We start from the raw sequence: 22,362 nt of genomic DNA on the forward strand, positions 1-22,362 counted from the left end.
TTATTATCGGTACAACGGCGGAATTTATTCAGATTTTTTAATAGGTTCACGGCTGCACACCTGCGATGGGCTACAGCTTCGCAGCTGGCACCACCGACGGACCAGGTTCGTTCTCTTTCGAGCAGGGGACAACAACGTCAAATCCGTTTTGGAATACCGTACGAAATTTTCTGGCCGCCCCGACGAAAGACGATATTCGCTGCCAGGGCGCGAAACCTATTTTGCTAGCCACCGGACGGGTAAACTTCTTTTTTACAAGATGTATTTTTCATGGTGATTCCAAATTCATTATAGCATAATTAGTATAGTCATTAGTATGCAATTAGATGTGTGAAATTTCACTGTACGTCTTAGATAGGTGTCAGATTCTTCTCGTAGATACTGTGTAAGAAGGGAAAAATACTGAAAATGAGATGCAACAAAAATGAATTATCGCATCTCGACGAGATAACAATTCGCGAAAAAAAAAAAAAAAATGGAAATATCAGCGCTCTTGAATTTCAGATGAAACTACCCTATCAATGGCAGCCAAATATCGTTTCGACTCAAGTAGCGATAATCGGAAACGTGGTCATCGCCGGAGTGCCCGCTGAATTCACGACAATGTCCGGAAGGAGATTGCGAGAGGCTATCAAAAAAGTCATGAATGATGCGTCCGACGACAAAACGTCCGTAATAGTCGCAGGGCTCTGCAATACTTACAGCGATTACGTAACAACGCCCGAGGAATATCAAGTAAAATTCTCATTCTTATTACTGAAGCATTTGGCACGCGAATCGGAAATCGCTTTGTGGATTTCCGGCGCGTGGGAAGCGTCGAAATTTGCTACAACGATTTTTTTACAATACTCATAAAATTTTCCAACGCCATTCAGCTTTCTTTTGATAAGCGGATGGAAATAAGCAGCGCGTAAAATCATTAGGAAGAAAACTCGGTTTGACGACTTTTATTGCACTTCGAGGCGCGAATTAATTTCTTCGCGGAGCGCATTCTAATGCATAATGCATAATACAGTCGTTGAATAATTAACTTTTAGATACAAAGGTACGAAGGTGCATCAACGATATATGGCCCGCATACGCTTACAATCTATTTGAGACAATACCAGGAGCTGGTACAAGCAGCTATTCACGTGAGTAAATAACACATTTACACACACACACACACACACACACACACACACACACACACACACACACACACACACACACACACACACACACACACACACACACACACATATATATATATATATGTAATATGAAAATATAAATATCTGTCTCTGAAACGATTTAATAACCAATTTTTATCATAACGATTGGTCGGAAAACTATTTTTTACGTTGTCCGACTCGTTGATATTTATCGAGTGGTAGAATTGATATTGTACACTATATTTCATCAAACTTGATATTGTAGAAAAAATCTGTTTCACCGGGACCACCAGCTTCGAAGCTGCTTCACAGCAATCTGATTACTCTCGTACCCCCCGTTTTGTACGACACTCCGAGATGGGGACGTAACTTCGGCGATGTAATCCAGCAGCCATCGAAACTCGCTTCGCCAGGTGACACGGTTACGGCAATCTTTGTGAGTATCTCTTTCCCAGATCTCTCTACGCTGCAATTTTTATCCCGAGAAGTCGCTTGGAAAAAAATTTTCACGTTTTTCAATTAAAGTCGCCATCTGCTTCTCCGATAATAGAAAAATCGATCAAGAGACAACTAACAACGTCTTGCAAATCCCCGTCAACGTCGTGTAAAGACGTATTACGCGGCATGTCATCTAATTGAATTTGGATAGGTTGATAGGTTGCATAAAATGCATACATGCAATTCCACTTCGAAAATAACGGTGCATGTCGCTTCACGACCCATTGAACGATGGCACGCTACGAAATAGACCAATTACTATGCGACCCGCGCGCACAGTTTATAAATACTGCAATAATGAACCTTTGATGTAATGCAGCACGTTTTGAATCGCGGATGAATAATTAACGCCGTTATCCAAGATCGCTGCGACAATAGGCAAATTTGCGATTCCGTTAATGTGAATTAAACCGTTCAGATATTTTAGCTAGGATATTTCAACTTTTTATGCTAATTCGGTGTTGCGAATCAATGATATTATCAATAGAATTTCAGTATGGTCGTGTTTTAGAATATTTTTTAATTGAAAAAAGATGTCAACATATCTATCTGGTCATTAAGTGAGAAAATTGGAAGATAAGAACGAAAACAGGTATTGGTGCGCAAACTTATTATCAAAGTTTATTAACAAATAATATATATGCATTAAAAATATACGGTTTGAATCGTTTTGGTCTAGCTTGAGGATATAAATATTTAAAGATTATATTGAAATTTTTAAATTTAATATATACAATATTTGTTATCGCAGTCAAATTTCAAATTCAAATTAATCAGAAAGGAAGGCTCACTAAAACCATAAATATTTATCAGGATTCTTTCTCTCCCTCTGTCACGGAATTTTCCGAGATTGGCAGCAACTAAACGACTGCTAACACGATATTACATACATGTCAAGAGACATAAAGGCAAAAATTCGAACAAAAGAAAACCAAACCGAAGGTCGTTCGCTTTATCTTCATCTTTTATCTCTCAAAGTTATGTCATGCTTATATACTAGCAGAAACTAATAATCAGACATATGCCAAATGATTTCGATCTACAAATTAATGCAAATCTGTACATAATGTTGAATATAATTATTTCATTAATTGACAATTCTGTAATTCAAATTCAAAATCAATTTCCAAATTATTATTTAACAATTTTTTAATTATTATGATATTTCATAATCTCTCAATTAATTATTAATGCTTAGTAATTATAAATGCTGGCTCTCTCTCTTTCCCTTTCTCTCTCTCTCTCTCTCTCTCTCTCTCTCTCTCTCATATATATATATATATATATATATATTCACGACTATATTTGTCTTAAATTAATCAAAAGAAAAAAAAAATTACTTCTATTATGTTAATATTTTATATGTTAAAGAAATACCGCATATTTTCTGACTATATTTTTTTTTGTTTGATGAATGAATGAAGAACGATTGCCATGTTTTTTATCGGAAATCGTCATTCGACGTTAATCATAGCAGATCTGCATTTTTATCGAATCGCGATTGAGTCACGCGATAAAAAGCGACGCGACGTTTTTCCCGCGCGTTCGCTCATTCGCGTAACGCTCGGAAAATAGGTTGCCTTCGGTGACGCGGTATGCGAACGGATTAAGTAATCGTAAATTACCTTCTGGCTCTATAATTTCCGGCGATGGAAGCGCGAGATGCATCGTGAAAGCAGACACAAATAAATCACAACTCCGTAATTTACGCGAGACACGCGATTCACGCGAGATCATTTTAAAATTATTCTGCCTTTACTTATTATTCGTGCTTTATTTGAGAAAGCTCCTCTCGTTTTTCAGCATCAACCGCAGTAAAACACATCACTTCGGAATTTTATTCCAAATAGACTCGCACTTGTGATGTACATTTTCTCTTGTCGATATATCTGAAACAGAAATAATAGGAATGAAATAATTGTTCAATTACATATAATGATAATTCCATTACCTGTATTATCTAGGTCTCCGGGCATCCGCGTAATAATTTAATGACAGATAGCACTTTCTTAACTGTGGAACGATTAGAAGACGATGAAGTTTGGTTGCCAGTAGCCACAGACGCTGATTGGGAGACCAAGTACGTACTATACTATATCATATTTTTAGCATAAAATCATTCTCACGTGTGCGATAATAATTATTAAATGTTCTAAATTGAAAGAAGAAACATTATTTTATTTCTTCTAGCTATAAAATTTTGTTAACGCATTAAATCGCAATCGGATATATGTATGCTTTTAGATTTCAATGGACTAGAACTTCCGTGATATTGGGATCGAGTCAGGTGACCATTACATGGGAAATCCCACAGGACGTTAAGCCGGGCGAATATCGCATTAAGCATAACGGTTATTACCGTTATATTCTTGGTGGCGTGTATCCTTACTACGGTGTCACCAATCATTTTCGAGTAAGTTAACATAAAACATGTTAAATACATTTGATCTCTCTTTCTCACATATTATCCTTGTACAATATATACGCATATTAAATAATATATACGTATTAAGATAAGCAAAAAAAAAAAAAAATAACATATTTGCATTCTACAATTTTATATTTTTAATATTTTAATATTTAATATAATTTTTATATTTTTAATACTAAATTTATTGTCATAAAAATGTATTATTATTATATTTTGAGGTAATATAAAATAATCATTAATATAATCTCTAATATAAAATAATCATTTATTGCATACATTTTATTTATTATGATGTTTTTATAGGTGGAAGTTCCTGCACTACAAAACATCCATAAACGTTACTATGGATAATGATGGACATGACACTTTACCGTCCCATGTGCTTTCTTAGCCGATAAGGAAATCATTACGCTTAATTTAATATCGAATTAATTCCGCCATGTAATCGTCTATGTGTAAATAGATATTCTATTTTGATTAAATGGTGGATATGAACGAGCAAATATATCTTTTTAAAAATATTATTACGTCTCTTTGTGTGTGTGTGTATATATACGGAAGCTCATATATAAAATAATTGCGATATTTCTTTTTTCAATGACACGTGATATTAGAATCTTTCTAGAATGATTAATATGTATTATACATGATACATATGTGTATAAGTATAAGATAAAATTTGATATTATTTTCGCGAGCTTAATTACAGAAAGTGATTGTTTTTGTAAAAATATTAATTGATTTAATAATAAATATATCATTGTGTATTACTTCATATACCTTCTTGAATTTCATCAAATTTTACTGAATCTTATTTGTCAAACTTTTATAGAAAAATTCTGGAAAATATATTCAAAAGAAATTCGAAAGATTGTAAAGATTTATTTTCTGAAAATTTTAAGAATTCAAGGCATCTTCGATTTAAGCTGATTTAAGAAGTTTGGTACACGCATATCGCAAAACTTTACCGATTCTTCAAGCTCAGAGAGAACATCTTTTTATAAAATTAATTTAATGTTTCAAATATTATTTCAAAAACTATTTATATTATTTTATATAATAATCGTATTTATAATATTATTTATATAATGAGCTCATTACGTTATGTGTTAAAAGTGCGAATAAACCATTCAAACCTTTAATAAAAAAAAATATATATATGTATTCTACATACGGGAAAACCAAAAATGTTTTGTTTTAAACTATAAATAATTAATTAAATTTTAAATCACTATATCACATTTCATATATATGAAAATTATTCTATTTATAATTACATTAAAGTTGTATTATTATACATAATTATAATTCTATTTATTAATTTGGAAACATATTAATAGGCAATGATTTTGCGCTTTTAAAGCACATCCGTATCTGTTACATACTATTATCGTTTCAGCACGTTACATTTGATCTTTATCAAGGATCTTTATCTAATCCTGTATACTGATAATTGATAGCACAGATCGTCGACAGAACGCTCTTCTATAAAATAATTATATCCTTAAGCGAAAGCGGAAATAAAATAATGTTTCTTCAACTAATAATTTTCCTGACTTTCCAAAGAAAGAAAAACTCCACGAGAACACATTCTAATTGCTGAATATAATGAAATTAATATTCAATTATTATAAATGCATTAATTAAACGAAATTGCAAATTCTTTTGCGATAATTACAATCACGTGTTTATAGATAATCTAAATTAAGAAAATTACAGATATTGTAGCAATTAATTAAAATACGTATTTAATAATAAAATGGTTTAAATTTTAAGCAATTTTGTTCAATAATCTCGACAAACAGTTATCCATTGTTTACTTGTATTATTTTCTGTAAATAAATACGGTAATTTAAGTGCAATAATTTTCATAGACTGCAAAGAAAACTAAAAGTGTCATTGGAACATCGAGATAATAGTGACGTATTTTCATAATCTCAGATATTGCAATTCCGCATGCATATGTTGGAGGCGTGAAATGCGATTTCGTTGAGATAATTCTCTATCACATAATGCGGCAGGAATATCCTGTATAGATACGTATACAGCTTTGTATTTCTCGCGTATATTGTATATGTATAATGTCTCTTTACACTGATTTGCATGCAAATAAGAAATACTATCACGATTTGCTTCCTTTTATAGTAATATATAACAAAAATAGATATTTAGAATTTACTTAGATAATAAATTAAAAAATATATATAATTACATTTTTTAATTCATTTCCAAACAATAAGTACGTCTAATGCTTTAATTGCATCTCACTGAATGAGACGCAAATCAAGATCTCATTGTAAATTCCTTTTCGACAACATAACATTTGTTAATGCATTGTAAGATGTCTTCTTCCTGTATTTCTCTCTCTCTCTCTCTCTCTCTCTCTCTCCCTCGGAGACATTTCTGTATAATAGAAGTATAATAGAATCTTTTGTAAGAGAAAATGATATTCCTTTAAGCAAAATGTGATTTTAAAGACATTCCATCTGCTGCTTTCTTTAATATAAGCTAAATAAATTGTGCCTGAAAAAGAATTATTTAATTATAATTAGATTATATACAATATATGTATATGTAAATATATAATTTTCACCTGTACAGTTTACCAAGATTAATTCGTCTTTTCTTCCATGTACTCGATCTATGTCGCGACGATTGAATACTATTTATTTGTATAATTACGGAGCGTGAGATAATATGGATAAACCGGACTTCGCATTCAAGACGAGATACAACAAAGACAAAGATAACTAAGGGATGACAGTGCGATACAAACGCTTGTCTATGGCTGTGCGAATATTAATTAACAAGATGGGACAATATGCAAGTTAATGTCTTGGTAAAGTTTATTGGTATAATAAATTGACGCGCGCTCACACATAACTCAACGTTTGCTTGTCATTCTGCATGCCACGCTCTATTATTTGCAGTCGACTTTGCACTCGACAGGCTGTATTCAAGTGCATCGCAATGCGGATAATCTAGGACAAGCATAACAATGTCTATACGTTTGCGAACGTTAAAGCCGAGGTAAACAGTCGACACTTCATGGCAGGAACCGCTGGTGGAAATGAGGAGTGTAATTGGCAATGAGAATAAAGACAGAGGAAACGAAGTGGAGTGAATTGATAGGGTCTCGGAGCTTGATGCTTCAAACGTTGAAGCGAGCATCATCGGCTCGGCAGAGAGATCACCGTGGTTGCATTGAACGCACGAGTATCCTCGACGGGCTACATTCGCGAGGTCGCGAGATACGAGGCTCTTCACTTTGCCTCGATAATGTTATCGTTCCCAAGTACAAATCGCTCCGAACCCCGTGACACTATTATCGAGACAAGTGCGAAGGATGATAGTCTATTCCGACGCGTAATAACAAGTTCGATAATCTAATATTCGCAAATTAATTTAAGAGAGAATTAAATTAATTACTTATTATTCGTGTAGGGGTGACAAATGCGTGATCCGCTTAACGAGCAATTTCGCGTTGATTGCGTTTTTTCAACGTGCGTGAAATAGTTTAAAACACGTTCCCCTTTAAATATCAGCTTGATGAAATGCAGATAATTAAATTTTGCGCGCAAAATAAACGCTTTACGCATTAATATCGCCTCTCGCAATTTAAATTTCTATTGAGTTTATGCGGTTTTAAATTACAACGAGACGCACGCGACGCGTCCACATAAATTTTATGCAATTGTAAATAATTCCATTTACCTTGTTTTGTCATTAGACAATTGCTTGTCTCGCCTCTTTCTATACATTTTCAAAAATATGATTAAACTCGAGCTTTATTTTTATGCTTGCAGCGGTTTTTGTATTTTCCTATAATTAAATATATGTCCAAAAGTATACATATACAATAAAATTATAATATATATCAAAATGTTTCATGAAAAAGTGAAGAAAACTTTTAATTAATTACTTAATAAATTACAAAAAATATAAAAAATTGGAAAAATTAAAATAGAAAAAAATATATAATATAAATCATAAATATAATATGAAAGGTACTTGTGTGAACTCGTTAATCTTTCTTGGTTTGCAAAAGCAAAACTCTAAAATCAGGGAATCAAATTAATCGTTGAGGCAAGAAAATTATACTTTTCTAGCAAAGATTACTCTCAATAATAATTCCCATAGGAATTATTGATATTTCAAGTTTAATTATCAGTAAGTTAACACTTCTAAATGACAGATTAATTACGTTCTCACTCAAGAGGTTTACTGCTGTAGTATAAAAATATGTAAAATCATTTGCTCTTTAAACTCTCAACCTTCCAAGAAAAGATATTTTCTTGTTGAAACTAAAATTTAAAATTAACATATTTGCATATTTATTTTTAGTTTGATATTTCTCTCTTCTAGAGCTAAATCATAGAGATATAAATGCATAGCGTGATAAGAAGGTAAAGACAAGTTTTATAAAAAAAAAAAAAAAAATGAGAACGTCGAAGTGGCGAGAGCGGACACTTACTTGTCAGCCACTAAATAAATATATAAATATAATCTAATCCGGGATGATGTGCGATGGCGTCGCAAACTCATACAATATTTCGGCCGCAAATAAACGTCACCGTAAAAGAAAAAACGAGCGTGGCCGATCCGCGGCGCTATACGAACAGTTGTAAAAAAAATATAGAGAGCTCGCCGTTGTTCGCGCATTATCGAAAGAAAATATACCTAAAAACGAGGAAGCCTGCCGATTCTCGAGTGATCTAAAGGTATCGCATCGGCGCGCCAGCGCTGAACTTGCCGGAGGAACGGCCGGCATCCTTCAGCGCGTCGCGGCGTCGGCAGTCGTGATTCGACCGGCGTCCGTAGCGGCAGGTAGACTATTCGCTCCTCGAGAGTGTGAACGAACTCCCCCTCCCAGCCCGAGGAAAACAAACACCCTGAAGATACAAGCGAAATTATCCTCTAGTGACTACCACCCAGTGATCGCGCGCACGCATGACAAGTCTGACTAAAAGCTTCGTCGAGGCAAAAGTTAAATAGTAGAAGTAATATTTAATAAAAAACTTTGCTGTCTGTTTTCGAACGAGTTACGTGAAGCTGCGACCTCCGGCTTAAATACGTTTCAATAATGAAATAAGTGATAACGTGTGTTATCAGTCGAAAAACAAACTTTCGAAAGACGCGAGATCCAGGGAATCTAATAACTTTGACATATAAGAGAAATTTATATGTAATTTCCCTCTGTTTGAGGATTGATTCAGGAATTGACAAACAGGAATCGAGTCTCTTTTACTCTTGTTATTTGTGAGAGACTAATGTATCCTTCCAGCTAAAGAAAGGAGAGAATAGAGGAAAACTTAAGAACCTTTATCACTAAGAAAAGAAAAAGAAGAAGTGATAAAATCTAACGCATGAAACCAATAAAAATTCCATTTATCTACTACGTATGAGACCAACTAGCCGTCGACGAAAAAGACGAAAAAAGTTCGCACCAATTTCGTCGCAAACTGTCGGGAAAGAAAGTTCGCATCCGAAAATGTCAAAGAACAGAGATATTTTCGTGCGCATCATATAATTGGGATCACGATGGCCCCCATGTTATCGTCCAACTTTTCAAACGGCACTTACACAACAGCCAGCTGCAATGACAGCTTGGCGTTATCGGAGCAATATATATTTAACGACACGTTCGATTTCTCCGTCGGTCCATATCGGGATTCTCTATATGTGGTGATACCAGTGACCATAATCTACGCGCAGATCTTTCTCACGGGCATCATCGGCAACGTTAGCACGTGCATCGTAATTGCGCGCAACAAGTCCATGCACACCGCAACCAACTATTATCTCTTTAGTCTGGCCATGTCCGACCTGTTGCTACTCGTATCGGGTCTGCCGGCGGAGATGTATCTGGTCTGGTATAAATACCCGTACATCTTCGGCGAGGATTTCTGCGTGATACGCGGCCTCGCCTCGGAGACATCGGTGAACGCGTCCGTGCTCACCATCACCGCCTTCACCATCGAGAGATACGTGGCCATCTGCCATCCGTTTCTCTCGCAGACTCTGTCAAATTTGTCACGCGTCATCAAGCAGATCCTCATGATATGGCTGATGGCCCTGGCGTGCGCGCTACCGCAGGCCTTGCAATTCGGCGTGGTCCAGCACAACCACCATCCCGACATGGTCATGTGCACCGTCAAGAGGATCATCATCGATCACTCATTCGAACTGTCCACGTTCGTGTTTTTCGTCTTGCCGATGTGCCTCATCACGTTTCTTTACGCGCTCATCGGCCTCAAGCTCAGGAAGTCCAACATGACTGTCCCGGGCAGAAGCGAGTCGATGCGAAATTGCAGGCATCCTGGGAGATCGTCCAGGAGGGTGTTGAAGATGCTATGTGAGTTTCCACGTCAGGTATCTCTTTTTGTTTACGGCGTAATTTTTAATTTGCAACGATAATAAACTATTTATTTATTTGGTCAAATTCAATTATCGGCTCGGATTGAGCCTCAGCTGCGATTGAGATAAACGCTTGTTTTGTTGAGTGAAATGGATTAGAGAACGGATCGACAACACGCAATATTCGACTGCGTAGTTTAATAAGGATACGAGCAAATCATTGATAGCTTGCATGCCATTTGATAGATAATGAAATCATTGCATAAATGATCTCGTTTTTAGATATAAATACACTTAACGATTCAGCAAATCGCAAATTAATATCGTGTTGTTGTTCAGCGCTTAGCTATCCGTAATTATAGAACGCGGACTCTATTATATATAATAGAGTCTTAAATTTGCTTAACTATCTCATGATAAATGTTAATATGCCATAATAAAAGCGATTAACTGCTCGTGATAGCTCAAAAATAAACTATAGTTTATCATTAAAATTAATCAATAAAAGCAAAATTTGAATATTTGCTAAAGAAGTCAAAATATTCTTGCAAGACAGTAAGAATTCTATATTTGAAACCAAAGATTGCCTAAAGATTCACTTAAAAAAATACCGGTTTGCCGTCATTAAATAAGTTTTTCGAAATAAACTACACAAGATATAGTATTATATGCATGGATATATATCACCATCAAGAACTTGACAAGAGAAACTGTTCACTTATGCGAGTTTAATTAAGAGTTTTAAATATGCATGCCCACCTTTTACCGTCTCAAAATTTCCATTAAAAATCTCAGGTCAGACATTAAACTTTGCCACGAATTGTTCAAAGTTGATACACAAATACCGCACGATTAATATTAAAGATATGCCGCGAATATTCACTTTTCATGCAACGTGGCAATTATGTAAAATGAGACATTATCAGTTTTATATCATAATATTACACATGCAGTACCGTAGTCTACGTTCGACTAATTAATTCGGCTTGAGACGAAATTTATATGCGAGTTGCGTATCGAAATTTCTAATTAGTTGGCTAGGACTTTAATTTTGCGACGCAAAATATCTGTAAATGAATTTAGTTTTGTCCCACGGTCATCAACGCGTTAACTGAAATCGATAAAAAAAAAATAACCATTCGTTCTCCGTTTTCAATTATTATTTTCGCAATTCCGCAAAAATCGAAAAATTCATTACGTGAATTGCGCGCGTAAAAATCACGCATATGTAAAAAAAAAAAAAGAAAAAAGATATCGTTCGCGGGGATGATCGTTTCATTACAATGAGTTGTACCATAGTTGAACAAACATCGCCCGCACTTATTTTGCATGATACACAAATGCATCTGCATATATTACAGTTTTGTGTACTTTGTATTACTTCTCCGAGCGTGTAGACGAAGTTTATCTCTATATATCGAATGTGTAAACTCAAAAGAAGAATCGATGGTGTCATGTTATTTTTACATCAGTCGATACATTTTTATTGAATGCTCGACTGCCCTATAATTTTACATTTCATCAAAATTATTCGCTTAGCAGAACCGAAGTTTGAAAATAAATGATAACTGTTTGATCGTTAATAAGGGTCTTTTTTTATGTTTATTCCTATGATTCCGTTAGTATAATTCAGCATGAATATTATTTCGTATACATCTAAACTTATATTACACATGTTGTAGCTTTAATGGCTAAATAAATGCTGGTATTTACCCTCACTTATTTCAAAATTTAGTACAAATCGTTTCGTCCGCAATGCTAGGATTCGTACGTAATATGTCTTTGAAAGAATGACGGCGCCGTTCTCGTGTTTTCACGTCACCGAGAGATCTATTTGTCTGCCGCTCATGTAACTGTATCAATAACTTTTTCTCTCTAAATACTATTTGTTCATATTTAGAAATATATTAATTTAATATGCAATAATATTATTTTTTTATCGGAGGAATTAGAGTTTTTGCCACCTCTTGCTCCTATCTGTCCTTTCTCTCTCTCTCTCTTTCTCTTTCTTTCTCATTGCACCTACAAATAAATTTTAAATTAAAATTTAAATTTCATATACTTGATATCTTTGTTACCATGTAACAGGAAATTAACATTCATAGAGCAATATTCCTCGCGTAGATCCCGCGACACAGTGATTTTACGGCCGCAAGGCGCCACCGTGAGCGACCTGGAGAGCTTAAAGTTCACACTCCACCGAACCCAGTACGATGCTTTGAGGCATCTTCAAAGCGAGTAAACAAATATGGAACATTTCACCAAATAGACTGCGTCTCGAGATACATTTATTTCCGCATAACTTATTTCAAACGCATGGCGACATAATATGAAGTGTCAAATTAGAATCGTAATGCGACTTTAGGTTCATCTGATGTCAGTCCCATTACCAGTTGTCGCACAGATATGATTGAATTTTTCTTATTCTTTCCATGTTTTAAATATTGTTCTCAACTCCTTACAAGTTCTTCTGCTCGTGGAGCGTAATCCGATTGTGTCTGTGGAAAAGTATTTAATTTAATATTCCAGCAAAGTTTAAATTGTTGGAAAATTCCATTTAGACTAATAGCTGTCACGCGTATATATGCAATGACAGCGTCGCTTTAATATTGCCTTGAGTGTCCTTTAATCATCTCAACTTTTACACATCAAATTCGAATAAATAAAGCAATCAACATGACGAATGGCTGTGCAATCAAACGCGAGTAACATGAAACACGCGACGTATGTCGTACATGTATATGGGCAGAAAATTGAATTTAATTCTTCTTTGCTGTAATGTGAGCCGATGATTCTTTGAGAAATCGCGTCAGCCACTGACGATACCCTATAGAAAATTAAAAATAATCGCTGGATTTACTCCCGTAAAACATACGTGCTCTGAGAAAAATATGAACGAGATATTACGAGTGAAATATTTTGTGATTTTCAACAAGTTCATGAAAAATTTCGCGATTATATTAATTCAAAGAAATGATTTTCTGTAAAGATTTTATAAAAATCTGCTGCTTGTTAATAATTCATGTCTAGTATCTTTTATCTTCGATTATAATAAATGCATATTTTATACATGTATAAAAAAATTTATTTGAGATAATATATTTGTAATACGATAATTAATAATACATAAATGCATTAGTCATATCAACTGCATATTGATCCTTGAACATATAACCTTTTCATTAAAGAGATAACGTAAGGGGAGCGTAATATATATATATATATATATATATATATATATATATATATATATGTATAATGTCCTATATTCACAAATTATCATTTGATCGTAACTGATAAAATATTATTCGACAGACATGTCAATCATCGAGTAAAGACACATACTGCGAGAAAGAAATTACATTTTATTGATACAACATCGAAAGTTTCACGCTCTCAATTAACTTTTTTTATTCCATCGCTTATCATGAGAACTCCTTTCAAAGAGTCTGATAAGAAGTAAACGATTGTAGTAAACGAAAATTTAATTAGAACACTTAAATGAAATCTAATTAAATATCGATCGATCGTCCTCTAGAGTTCACAAACATTCAGAAAAATTATATATAAAATAAGAACACAGAAATACGGATCGTTTTCTCGTCTTGTTTGTTTTATCTTCAACTTTCCCTCCTCTCTGAAATTTTATCAAAGTTACTTGAAGAATACAATTCTATCAAAATCGCTGAAAATACACCGATACTGTCAATGTGGAAATCGAAATCTCTCAGTTATTTTTATTTATTTTCTTATATAATATTTTTATATATAAATTTATATATTATAAAATATACAAATAAATTTATATATAATAATTAAGAATAATCGATAGGAATTAAAACGTAGTATTACACTAGAGATTAATTTTATTATATATATTTGAGAGAGAGAATATTTTCTATAATAATTTATAATATCTACAAAAACAAGCATTAGGATGATAAATGTGCTCAAAGTTCCTTGATCGCGCGATAAGATGTAATTAGTTTGTTAACGAACTCGGTGAGAGTTCGCGCGCACGTACACGATTTTAATCTAAGATGTCTTTACGATCCTTCCCTACCGAGTGCGGAAAGCTATCATTTGTAGATTTTTAATTAAGTTCTTAAAGTTTTTAAAGTTGATTTAAGCTTGACTAAAGAATTACCAACATATCGACAGTTGCATAAAAGAGTCGCACATATTGCCGTGTTTATATGATACTTGTACCTTTTAATGTACGATCTAAAATCTGACGTTTATGATCAGCATGTTTAAAATGATGCAAGAAGACGAGAACCATATGTATCTTTTATGCTTAGTAATCTATGAAAAACAAACACCGGTAATGTCTGATACGATGGTACGTCTGGTTAATAAAATTCTTTTACAACTAGATACACAAAGTCAAACGTCTCACATTCTAATCATAATGTGAACATTAGATCTGACAATATAATGGCAAACTCATTCTGCTGAGCGGATACGTATTGCTCATCATATTGATTGATTTATTTATTTTTATTGATAGACTTGGATTAATTATTGCAACGAGACTATTCAATTCTCAATAGTAAATATTATTATGTGTTCTCGATAACAGAGATATAAAAAAATTATTAATGATTCCGTCGAGGAAGAAAACGTTTTTCTTTTTGTTCTTTGTATAAATTAATACTTAAGACATATTTTTTAATGCTTACAACACAATTTTATTAACATTTACATTTTTTTATTAAAACGAGATCGAGATGTGGAAATATACGTTGTAGGAAATAGAAGCCGATATATAAAACACATCGTCAACGTTGATGTCAAAGATGTGGAATATTTTTCGGGCTTTGCTGAATATTGCGCTTTTGAATATTCAATGTGCGTCCCGCTCAATGTAACATGCTACCGATCATTTTCAGTTGGAAAATACGGGGGGATGTCGTCTAAAGAAAAGCGAATCTTTCTTCGGGATAAATCATCGTCCATTTCTGGTATTAGCGAGAAGGATGAATTGCGGAAGATCGTCGCAAAAGAAAAGAATTATTATCGGCTCTGAAAATGGTAGGGAGGATATCTTCAATCGTGGATGTTTTTCCAAGATATCTCACGTATAGCCGTGAGAAACGTTTAATTTCGGTGATTCGATCAAACATTTCACGCATGATTACCATCAGATGAATTGTCTCTCAAAATCGTTAATCAAAAAAAAGATGCTTAATTCTTGTAATTTGAATTCTTAATTGAAAAAAAAGTAGATGAGACTGTATAAACGTAACTACATATAAAGAAAATAATATCGTGTTATATAAATAAAAAACATATTCTTGAAAACACATATTATATTTTTTTATTTTTGAATGCATTTATACGAATAATTTTTATTTCGACGTTTTATTTGATATTTATGCTAATCTTTATCAAACTTTGCCGTATACATGCATTCTTAATAAAATTCAAATTTTTGTATTTTGAACGCACAAAATTATTATGATGATATTTACACGAGGTGGAAAGAAAAAAAATCGGAATCTCAAGAAACAAAAGATTGCGAAAATATCGCAATTTGTTCTTTATTCCTGATCAATCTCTTCCAGATGAAAGCAAAATACGGAAGTGATATTACGACAGCCCTAAATTAGTTGGAGGAGAAATCCAAAAAGAAAATATATGGATTATGTTCTGACAAATCTTCCGCCATCTTTCTCCAAGTTTTTTTCCGGATAAATAGGTCTCTTATGACAGTTATTATGGATTTTCCAGCGGTATTTTTTTTTTATTATCCGTCGTATGTGGCGTAGATATTGAACGTAATAAAGAACACGTTTGCTTATGATGATCAATCCGTCAACTTGTTATTATTTGCAATGACAAATGCGCGCCCGAGATAATGTAATATTATATCCTTAAATAACGTCAGCGAGAAAATATATATTATTAAGTATAATTAACTTTAGTAACTATTGAAACCTCGATAAATTAGTTGTCTATTAAAATGGAAAAAAAAAAAGAAATACGCGTCAACATCTTCAATAAATTTATCAAGTCAAACAAATCATTTCATTATCATCGCTTCATTATAATAATTTAATAATTAACAATTATATTAAAAATATAATATAATACATGACAGTACAAGTTATTTAGTATTTACATATTCGTATTATACATCGTACCATTGACGCGATCATCAGCGGCTCTTTGCATTTAAATAATTGATGATGCGATGATTTCCGCAAAATTTCACTAATCATGTCAAATACATATTATTATTTTTACACTAAATATATTGTAATAGCGAATAATTAAATTTTCTCAAAATTTTTAATGAAACTGTAATTTAAATCGCGTAATTTAATATATCATTCTTTCTCTCTTCTCTTACAGCTTTAAAAAATATAATAATATATTAAACAAAATTTTACATCATGTTTAAAATTATGTATTTAATTTTATGACTGAATCAGTTTGCATCATGAATTTTACGAGTGTCGTATTTTATATATTCGACTTCGGAATATTGCACGTGACGCAGCGAAGAAAGAAAAAACAAACCAGTTTCTTTGGGAAATATCGCCAATCAATTTCACGCTATGTTTATAAAATATCTTGCCGTTCTTTATCAGACCTTGATCATTATCTACTTCCTTTTATGTTTGCATAATAAGTTCACGCATATGAGAATGAATCATAAGCGAATTTCGTTATTCGCGGCAAATTGTTCTTCTTATACGCTATGAATTAATGTTCATTGTGCAATCGCATTATAAAATATTATTTCCAACGAGGAGGTAATCAAATTTTTGATATTTACATAGAACTTGCAGCAAGCTGCAAAGTAGGTGAGCTTGCAAAGGGCATTGCGCACTTATGCTCAAGTGTCCCTCAAAGCATTCGTATCATGTTGACAAAGCAAACTCAGCTCGTACAAGTTTAATAAGCTTTGCCGTTCAACACATGTGTTTCCCTGCGATGGATTTCCCCGATGCTATTAGTCACAAGCTTTAAACTTTCCGCGAATTTTAACACTGTTTACTAATATAAGATCGTATATTAAATCCTAGATCAGGCATAATCGATTCAATCAAAACAAGCGCATTAATCATAATGGGGTAAAATATTGAGCAAACGACGCCAAACATTTGTCACATCTCCTGCGACACTGCTTTTCTTTTCTCCTGATGAAAAGCATGCGAGCAGATAAAATCGAGAATCGATTGTGTCACGGGATATCTCTCTCTTTCTGCCTTTTGATTGATATTACCGTGTCAAGATATATGAAATTTATCAGATCATTACATCCATTATTCATCACACTTTTGTTACTAAAGGCTACCATTATATATATATATATATAATAGAAACCAAGTTAAATTTGAAGAGTGATAAAAAAATACAAAGATATAAATTATAAAATATCAACTACAGCTTTCTTTAATATGTCATGTAAAATAAACAATAATTTAAAAGGCAAAAAAGAGAACAATTAAATACACACACACATATATATATATATATATATATATATATATATATATATATATATATATATATAAACAAAGTTTACACATTTGCATAATAATTTGTATAATCTATATAAAAGGGAAGAAAAAATTTATATTGCAAGTTTATATAATACTATGATAGCTCTATTATTTATAATTATATTTGTATTAAATAATGGACAATCAAACAAGCAGATTTAAAGATATAATTACATTTGATAGGAAATAATCATATTTAAGCATCTCTTCAAAGGAAAATACTCAGAAATTACAATAGATATTTATTTGCCAATACTCTTATTAGATGTTTTTCAAAAACATATGATGAGTCTCAATTTCAATAGACAAAAAATTTTTTCATTATACAATCAATCTTGAGAGTTACATCAGAATATATATGTTGGTATTTAATGATATTATTTCTAATAAGTCATATTAATTATGACAAAGCAAGTACGTATTATATAATTTAGTACTTATATAATTTAGTACTTAGGAGATGTGACAAATGTTTGGCGTCATTTGCTCAATATTTTATTCCATTATGTACTACAATTAATAATGCAAAGAACGATAACCGGCTTCAGAGAACAAATCGACACAAATTGCAAATTATGTTGCGAGCGAAATATACGATTATTTTACAAACAACATAATATTTTCTTTGCGAATATTTGTTCGGACATTGTAAAATATGTAAATAATTATCATATAATTTAATGAAATAAAACAGTACGTCTCATATGAATGGCATGAATAAATGTCAATGTAGAAATAATCAAAAATGATTGACAAAAAAATCAATCATTTTTATTGATACGCGTTCATAAATTCTTCCCTTTTGAAAAATTTAATTAAAAAATAATCCAACATAGTATAGTTTGTCAAAAAAGCCAACAAATTATGCTGTATGAAAATTTATATGTTATTAATGAAATGTACCAATTTTTCTTAACATGTTTTAATAACAATGTAATTAAACAAAAATTTAAAGTACATATAACATCCACTTTATCGTATTAATTTTGATATAAAATCATAAAATATCGAATTTAACGCAATTCTTTTCATAATTACATTAATTCGATAGATCTCTATTGATACAAACAATATTAATTATGCTTGGGACGTCGTGAAACTGTCTTATAAAAAAAATTTCCCATCTTGTAAACATAATTGAATTTATTCGAATCAAATTTATTCGCAAATTAAATTTTTCTGACTTATTAGTCATCCACTTCCATCTTTTATTAAAAATTAACAAAATTTTTAAACATACAGAACGTTTTTATTATTTGTAACCGTGACATTTGATTCAATGAATCATTAATCTCCGCTCTTTGACGTCATGTAGTAAAAATTATTTATTATAATATTATAATATTATATATAATATTATATTATTCATTACTCACCGGTATTTACATTCCATCAACCTATCATTGTGTGTGTATGCATATATATATATATATATGATTGATTGAACTATTCAAGTGTAATAAAATCAAGGAAAAAGATTAAAAAATAATTTATTAGAAACAAAAAAGGTATGATCCAAAAGAGACTATTTAATGACTCTGTAATATTAATATTTTGAATATTTAAACATTATCTGGTACTATTACGTCTCTTTATTTAAATCCCCGAGAGATTTGAGTAACCAGAGTTAAAAGCATCCAGGCGATGAGTAGAGCTCGGGTAGTTCATTAAGCCCTTACTCACTATTATAAGCCTCTAAAGAAAGATTAATCTCTCCATTGCGAATAATAATTTGCTATAAAAGGAGATAGGTAATAATACTGACGCATACATTTGGTACAATGATGTACAACAAATAGTCAAACAATAATAATTCCATCTAATTGGAGTAAATTATACAAGCATTTACGTTTGTATTGTTGCAGTCGCGGTAGTGATAGCGTTCTTCATTTGTTGGGCCCCGTTTCATGTACAACGATTAATCGCCATATATGGGACTAATACGGAGGATCATATCACATCGAACGGTCCGCGGATGGAGTTCCTCAACCTCTTAATGACTTATATATCGGGCGTTCTCTATTACGTATCCACGACGATCAACCCGATCCTTTACAACATTATGTCGAACAAATTCCGCAAAGCGTTTACGGTGAGAAACTTAAAATAAATTTATAGATGCTATCTGAAAATTATTTGAATTGATAATTTTATCAAAGTTATATCACATTTATCACAAGGAATTAAAATTAATAATACAACAATACATACACATTTAAAATTTAAATAAAAATTAAGAAAATACCTTTTTAAAAAATATTATAAGTATAAGAAAAAATATATTGCAGCATTGTAGAAAAAAAAAATAACAGATTCAATAATTCAAAAAAATATTTTTCAAATTTATATCTTTATAATAAATATGCTTTTCTTAAATTATTACTGCCTCACTATACATGTACATAAATTTTGTCTGTTTTTACACAATACATCTTACTTGTCATAAATTAATAATTCAAACCGTTTCAGGAGACGCTATCGAAAAGTTGCAGACTTGCTGGATTGCCAGCACGCCATGAGCAACGCTCATATTCAAGCCTGTCGCGATCTCAACCAAGGACCATTGGTGCTTATGGTTCCAGGACAGTAGGGACCGGTGGAGCATCTGGAGGAAGATCTGGAGGAGGATCTGGTGAAGGATCTGGTATAATAGCGGACAGTATGGAAGGTTCAGGAAATTCTGTGGAAGACAGTCAAAGGCAACCGATGAATAATGCAGAAAATTTGACAGAGTCCACCAGAACGAATTCTGTGCGAAAGCAACATGCTAAAGAGACGAGGAACAATAACAATTTGCGGCCGCCCTATAACGAGCATCACAAGGAAGGCAAACGTGGCAAGAATCGATCAATCCGCAGAAATCAGGACGCATCGTGGACGAAGAGAACGATATACAAAAGCGTACACGTTTCCAATATAAGAGGTTCGGGAAAAAAATGGTCAAGATTTCTAAAATGGCTGCCTGGCTTTAAAGTTTTCAAATTTTCTCGTGGATCAACCGAGGTGTTCGAAGAATCCAGGAATCCTCGCGAAGAACTCCCAATGACTATGTGGAACATCCGCGATAACAATGAGCAACGACCTGTCTGAAAAGCGAATGTTCTTGTAAGATTCAAAATTTTTGAGAAGACTGATATTTTTGATCTGCATTTTCCGTGGATGATGCGACATCGTTAAGAATCGTTACCTGAAGAAAGATAATGTGACATAGTACGACCAGAATAATGACTTGAAAGTTCCCCCAAGGTCGTGGTTTTGAGAACTTTCTTTACTAATGTAAAAGACTGAAACAAGAGTAATGTTTATAGCTCCGATTCTCATGATTAATTTAAAGAAAAGTTCTAACAAACATTCAATGAGCGCAGAGAAAATTTTCAGAAGAAAAGCCATAAAATTTGACGCGGTGATATATCCGCATTTGTCAAGCAAGTTTTGTCGCTGGATGTTGGCATCCAACAAATAAATTCAGAGAATCAAAATGATAAACATGTCACGAATATTGCGGTCTTATATTGTAGTGACGTAGTAATAAATCAAATTGTACACTGCAATCTCGACAACTTAGAGATCATCCCGGAATGTACTATTGTCAAATATGTTTCATCATCAAAAATATTGATCATCAAACATTTTCATTTATATTACTTCAATCTATTAGAGCATGAATGATATATACGTACATACTACAGGATGATATAAACATGTTATATATCATCCTGTTTATTTTGTTTTTGAATTCTCGTATTTTCGATATCAGAGTGCTTCTAATAATTGAAATATTGAACATCAAAATATTGAATTTAAAAAATTTACAAAAAGCTCTCTATAAAAAATATAAAACTAAATTAATAAAATTTTATTTGATCTCATCGTCGTTTATTCTCTGCTTCTGAAACAAATGACAAAGTGCCAAATATTTTGCTAAATACGCAAATGTCAATAAATATATATATATAATAATGTCAAAATAATCAATAATTATCATCAAACATGAACGCATTATATTGTACATAGCAATCTGAATCATTAACGATTACTTGAAACACATGTACTATGCATAATACGCGCATCTCATGAGGCATCAACAATTAATATACGTGTCAAGTGTTTTATGAATGCATCTGATGTGGATGTTCTTGACATCGCGTACGATAAATCGTACGAATTGATTTTGAAATAAAATCATGCTCCTACTTGTACATTCAATCTTATAAAAAATAAATGTATATAAAGCTATTTCTCTTGATCTCTGATCATTGGAACGTACTATATATCGAATCCATTACAGATTAAAATCTTTAAAAATAGTTGCATTGACAACTTTATGTAATTGTATAGAATATAATCTTGTAATGTATAATTTGGTGTAAGATATTATGGCTCTCTTTATGTCGATTGAATTTTGACA

General features: G+C 32.5%; 2 protein-coding genes across 9 annotated transcripts in view; both read left to right on the forward strand.

Moving 5' to 3' along the window:
- Positions 1-4,586, forward strand: part of LOC126851610 (neutral ceramidase) — a 37,229-nt gene extending 32,643 nt beyond the window's left edge. For 7 of the 8 annotated variants that reach the window (XM_050595745.1, XM_050595748.1, XM_050595743.1 and 4 more), the window contains exons 9-15: positions 45-239; positions 505-735; positions 1,038-1,133; positions 1,420-1,590; positions 3,617-3,732; positions 3,897-4,065; positions 4,387-4,586. In XM_050595745.1, coding sequence (XP_050451702.1) covers positions 45-239; positions 505-735; positions 1,038-1,133; positions 1,420-1,590; positions 3,617-3,732; positions 3,897-4,065; positions 4,387-4,434 — 1,026 coding nt within the window. In that variant the 3' untranslated portion in view covers positions 4,435-4,586. Of the gene's footprint in view, positions 1-44; positions 240-504; positions 736-1,037; positions 1,134-1,419; positions 1,591-3,616; positions 3,733-3,896; positions 4,075-4,386 lie in introns of those variants that run through there. The other variant, XM_050595751.1, reaches the window with a different exon arrangement.
- A 3,772-nt stretch (positions 4,587-8,358) lies between these two features.
- LOC126851281 (pyrokinin-1 receptor-like) lies at positions 8,359-22,190 on the forward strand. Its single transcript, XM_050595043.1, has 3 exons — positions 8,359-10,438; positions 19,820-20,046; positions 20,424-22,190. The coding sequence occupies exons 1-3, from the start codon at positions 9,625-9,627 to the stop codon at positions 21,042-21,044; spliced, it is 1,662 nt and encodes a 553-aa protein (XP_050451000.1). The 5' UTR covers positions 8,359-9,624; the 3' UTR covers positions 21,045-22,190.
- The last annotated feature ends 172 nt before the right edge of the window (positions 22,191-22,362 follow it).

This window comes from Cataglyphis hispanica, chromosome 8 (genome assembly GCF_021464435.1).
Source record: "Cataglyphis hispanica isolate Lineage 1 chromosome 8, ULB_Chis1_1.0, whole genome shotgun sequence".
NCBI classification, from domain to species: domain Eukaryota; kingdom Metazoa; phylum Arthropoda; class Insecta; order Hymenoptera; family Formicidae; genus Cataglyphis; species Cataglyphis hispanica.